General features: G+C 28.4%; 1 protein-coding gene across 1 annotated transcript; it reads right to left on the bottom strand.

The window, feature by feature from the left end:
- Positions 1-477: 477 nt before the first annotated feature.
- Positions 478-5,146, bottom strand: LOC122273450 (hemicentin-1; the record flags this gene model as incomplete). Its single annotated transcript, XM_043057517.2, is given in 6 exon segments — positions 478-590; positions 2,002-2,118; positions 2,309-2,371; positions 3,609-3,836; positions 4,868-4,996; positions 5,083-5,146. Coding segments are annotated over 5 exon segments (636 nt in total), but the record flags the coding sequence as incomplete, so codon positions are not given.
- Positions 5,147-5,152: the final 6 nt, after the last annotated feature.

Here is a 5,152-nt window from a genome sequence, read left to right as displayed (position 1 = left end):
TAAAAGTTTTAGAGAAAGATTGAAAAAATTCAATTTATTTATTATCAACCAAGATTTATTTTTAAATAAAAGGAAATAGTTATCGATGTTAGAACTGATGAACTTAAAATTAATGTGAAATTAAAAGCTTTAAAATTTTTAAGTCACAAGAAACATTTTTTGCCACTTTTTAAGTTTTTCTTTGTAGGTGAAGTTTAAGTGAAAACAAAAAATTTTTTTTTTATACTAATCAAGTACAAATTTCACTATATGAAACCAAATTAGTATTTATACAAAAAAAAAACACAGGATGCTTTATGAATAATTTATAATTTTGATGTAAACTGTTTAAAGAAACAAAAATGGCGGAGGAAAAATTGTGGGGGTTGGTGAGCAAAGAAAGCAGCTTTCTAGTTTCGGAGAAATAAAATAATTTTAATAAAAATAAACTGTAATGGGCAAAACAAAAATCATACCTGTGCAATATTGTTCATCCACACTTCTCCTATATCCTTCTTTGCAAATAATTATACATTTATAAGATCCCAAGGTATTTATACATTCTTCTGACGTGGAGCAGTCATCAATATTGATATCACATTCATTTAAATCTGTTGGGAATAGTGAGAGAGTAAAAAAAATATTAGAAAAGTTTTTCTTGTTATATGCTTTAAAGTTATATTATAAATTAAAATTAGAATATTATAAATTAAGGATATTATAAATGAAAAATAATGCCATTCAAATAATTCTGAATATTTAATTAGGCATCTCATTGTATTAAAGAAATTGCAGCTAACTATATTCTACATAATTATGTAAATCATGATTGATAGTTTTACTATTTTAAAATAAAAATCAGCTTAATATAAGAGTTAATTAAAAAGTAAAGAATTTAAAAGAATCTGGTATGTTTCTTTTTTTTTTTTTATCCATCGCTGAAAAGCCGATTCAATTTTGGGTTGACGACTACTAATGTTCAACTCCGTAGCCTTGTAATTTTGAACCAATCCAAAAGACAAGGAAACTTCTGGATTAGTACCCCCAGAGGTATTGATTTGTTATGGGAACATGAAGGACTTTGGGACTCGACAGATTTAACGTGCATCAGTCACCATTTACTACACGGAGAGCCTTCGGCTGGCGGGGATCGAACCCACGAACTCTTGGACATAGGCTCATAGCCCTACCAACCAGGTTATCCCGGCCTAATCTGGTATGCTTGGCACGAACTCATGGAACCAAGAACATCAATCATTGCTCCTAATGAAGTATTTCAACCACTGCATACTCATAAATTTCAGGTGTAAGCGCGTTTCAAATGATACATAATAAAGAATAAATTAATTCCAGCAATAAATTAATTTAAAAAAAATGATAAATCCAAAGTACCTAAAAGCACTATAAATGGCCACTAAGTTTAACAAATTAAGATTGTGCATGAAGAAAGAAAAAATTATTTTACAGCAGGAATCACACTTAAAGTTTCAATGCAAAGCTATATGAAGCTCTTTTTTTCCACATTTTAAAAGATTTTTTGGAACTAAAATATTTTATCACTAATTTTTTTTTGAAAAAGTTAGACATAATAATAATAATAGCGATATAAAGAATAGCAGTGATCTAAAGAATAATAGTGATCTAAAGAATAATAGTGATCTAAAGAGTAATAGTGATCTAAAGAGTAATAGTGATCTAAAGAGTAATAGTGATCTAAAGAATAATAGTGATCTGAAGAATAATAGTGATAATAACAGTAACAGTAAAAGGGATGTAAAATTTAGGGCTATTTGGTACAAGTGTTTTGCTATGTATTAAGAGTTCAATCTACTTCATTTGTTTCTAGTCATTATATTTACTAATCAATTTTAAGAGAAAAAAATTATTTGATTTCAAGAGAAATAAAACTGAGGTTACTTAAAATTCTATGTTTTAGCCTTTCTCCTGTGAAATAACCTTTTATAAAAAGACAACTGATAAAAATATATACTAGATAAAAATACTGGTCAAAAAATTGCTTACCAATGCATGAAACTTCATCAACATCCAATTCAAATCCATTAAAACATTGGCAGGAAAATCCACCCGGAAAATTGTTACAAATATGAGAACATGAATTATTTTCACATTCGTTGATGTCTAAAAAAAATAAACACAGCTGTTTAAAGAAAGAAAATTTTATTTTGGAGATAAAAAGTAGAGTTAACCTTAAGACAACAACTATACTACAATCAAGATAATTATACTGCTCTCATTAGATACATTTTCAAATAACCTAACCACCCACACACTAAGAACAAGCAACAAATGAATGAAGCTTTCTAATTACCTTCACAGTAAACTCCATTTGAACTCAGTTTGAAACCTTCAAAACAGTCATCTGAAGTTGGACCTTTAAAAAAAAATTATTACAGAATATTGAAAAATGTGAATTCACTAATATCCTATTCATATTACCTAAGGTGTTTTGAACATTATGTAATCCTACTCTAATCATTTCTTTCTTTGTTTATTTTATTTACGTAAATAATATTTGAACAGTGTAACTTAACACGTCAATACAGTGGTCTGCATTTAGTTTATACAGTGTTCTTAAATCAAAAAAAGATGTCTTTCTGGAAAATTATTAAAATATTTAAATTAACACAGACAAAATGGTTTCAATAAATAAGTAATGATATCGAATCAGAGACCAGTTACAATGTAAAAAAATTTTCGTATTGCAAATTTCAAGTCTATCTATGAGATCAATGAAGGCTTTATTAAAAATAGTATATTGTCTTAAATTACGACAATTTCTTTTCAAGATTATTTCATTGTAAATTAGGTTTTGTGATGAATCTTCTATAAAAAATGAAACTATTTTTAAACTTTTATTACTACCTTATTAAGTAATTCTTTTTCATTTACCAAATTTCATTATGAAATAAAAAATTTCAGTGCATTAAATATAGTTCTATTATGACTTAAAAGATATGAGGTTCTAATATGACTTAAAAGATAAAATGATAAACTATAACCTAATATTCATTATAAAAGCATGATTAAATATTTACCTTATTTATATATATATAAAATAATACTCTATGAATTTTATAAAAGTGACAAAAATTCTCTGCATATTTTATTGATATACAGTCAGCTTTTCATAACTCCTTGATAATCTTTCAATCTGGTTTTTATCTGCTAGTTTAAAATTGTGTCTTGTTTAAAATTTCTATCATAGTTCATTTTTAAAATATCGATTTCTTAGCATATACATTTTGAGAAAAGATCTTTTACTTCATTTTCAAAACTTTATGACACTCATTAAAGTCAAAACTATCTCGGTTAGTTTTCTACGCAGAACACAGGAGAGTAACATCAGCAATTTGACGTATCACAAATGCATACAATTCATAAAGAAATACAAAAAAAATTCCATTCACGAACTTCAAAATTGTTTTTTTTTTTTACTTAATATAAATAAATGCAAGATTTAATACAATTTACAAAATAAGAAAATTAAAAATAAGATTAGCTAAAAACATCTATATTTTTATAAATAATTTAGAAAGAAAATAAAAACTGAAGCTTAAATCATAAAACAACTAAGAGGTAATGAAAAAATATTCAAGAGAAGCTATTACCTATACCAATAGCAGCAGATATGAAAAATTTCATATTTAGTGTATCAGGATCGTATTGGCTTTCAATATTATCAGCATAAAGTCTTTCCACCACAAAAGGCATTTCACCAAGACTATCATCATAAAATATTGAATGGTTCCATGAATAAGGAAGAATATAATCCCCAATTTTATAAGTACGTGTTGACAGAGCATAGATTGAACCTGGACCGGTCTGTATGTAATCCTCTGAAAATTTTAAAGCATTTCACTTATTTAACATAAAATTCTAAGTTAACAGGGTGCGGAGCTAAATCTTTCAGCAAAAAATAAGCACCTTTTAAGTACTTTTTAAGCACTCAAAAATTATTTTTAAGCACTATATACGTTAACAAAATGCAAAATAATTTTCAAAGACTTCACATGATCATGATAAAAGAACTATTTTCTAGCCATTACAAAATGATTGGGAGATTTTTCGGTTCGATTTCAGAGGGTTGAAAATGAAGCTTAAAATTGAGAATATCTTGTAAACTGCAGCAGAGTTGCACATGAGAGTACAATAATCTCACCAAACACAGCTCACTATATGCACATGCGGACTCGCAAGTATTTCACCAAACCTGTAAAATGATTGGCGCTTTCATATACTATGGACCGACGGCACGATGAAATGAATTGTGAAAACGTTGAATAGAACAATGTGTAAAGCACGCTTCTGCATAATACGTGGCGAAAATCGAAATGATAACGAAAAGGAGGATCCTTCGTGGAGGACTTTTATAACTCGAAATTCTCTTATGGTAATCTTGATGGCAAGGGGATTCTAACCCATGATTTGTTTACCACTGACAATATTTATGTCAGCACTGCGGTTGGCACAAGCCATGAGCAGCCATCGCTGGGATTCGAATCTGGGTCACCTTATCGGAGGCAAGTGCTCTATCCCCTCACATTCCTTGTATTGTAATTTTTTATTTAAATTTACTTTATTAACAAACCAGTGAAAATGTGTACATACTGATAATACTTTTTAGTTCTTAGACCCCTGATCATTACTTAAATTTTAGTAATTTTTATTCTAGATTTCCAGTTCAAAATGTCTTAATTTTATTATAAAACTGAATTGAGATCCCCATTGTTTACCTGAATGCAATGTATTAAATAATAATTTTATTAATTTTTCATGAGCGATTTTTTTTAAAAAGGCGAAAAATGGCTTGCATGTTATCTTAATATTGGGGTAGAACAGGGCACTAATTAGATATTCTTCGACTCACCTGTAAAGGGATGCAGAGTTAGATTAGAAGATGGTAAATCTGGAACATCTCCACTTATTACAATATCGACTAAGAGGTTACCCTTTCGATCCAATCCTCGAACTACATGAGTCATGTACAAAACTTCACCTGCAGAAAAAAAACAATAATAATAAATAAATCACTTAAATATTTCCTGCATTTAGTTTTAGATAAGCTAAAAAGAGTTATCATACCTGTAGCAAAATTGACTTGTGTTTCTTTGCGGAAGAATCCTTTAGTTAAAGTGTAACCATTGACAGCTCT

This window comes from Parasteatoda tepidariorum, unplaced genomic scaffold (genome assembly GCF_043381705.1).
Source record: "Parasteatoda tepidariorum isolate YZ-2023 unplaced genomic scaffold, CAS_Ptep_4.0 HiC_scaffold_4464, whole genome shotgun sequence".
NCBI classification, from domain to species: Eukaryota; Metazoa; Arthropoda; class Arachnida; order Araneae; family Theridiidae; genus Parasteatoda; species Parasteatoda tepidariorum.
This window is presented reverse-complemented; position numbering and strand designations above follow the sequence as displayed.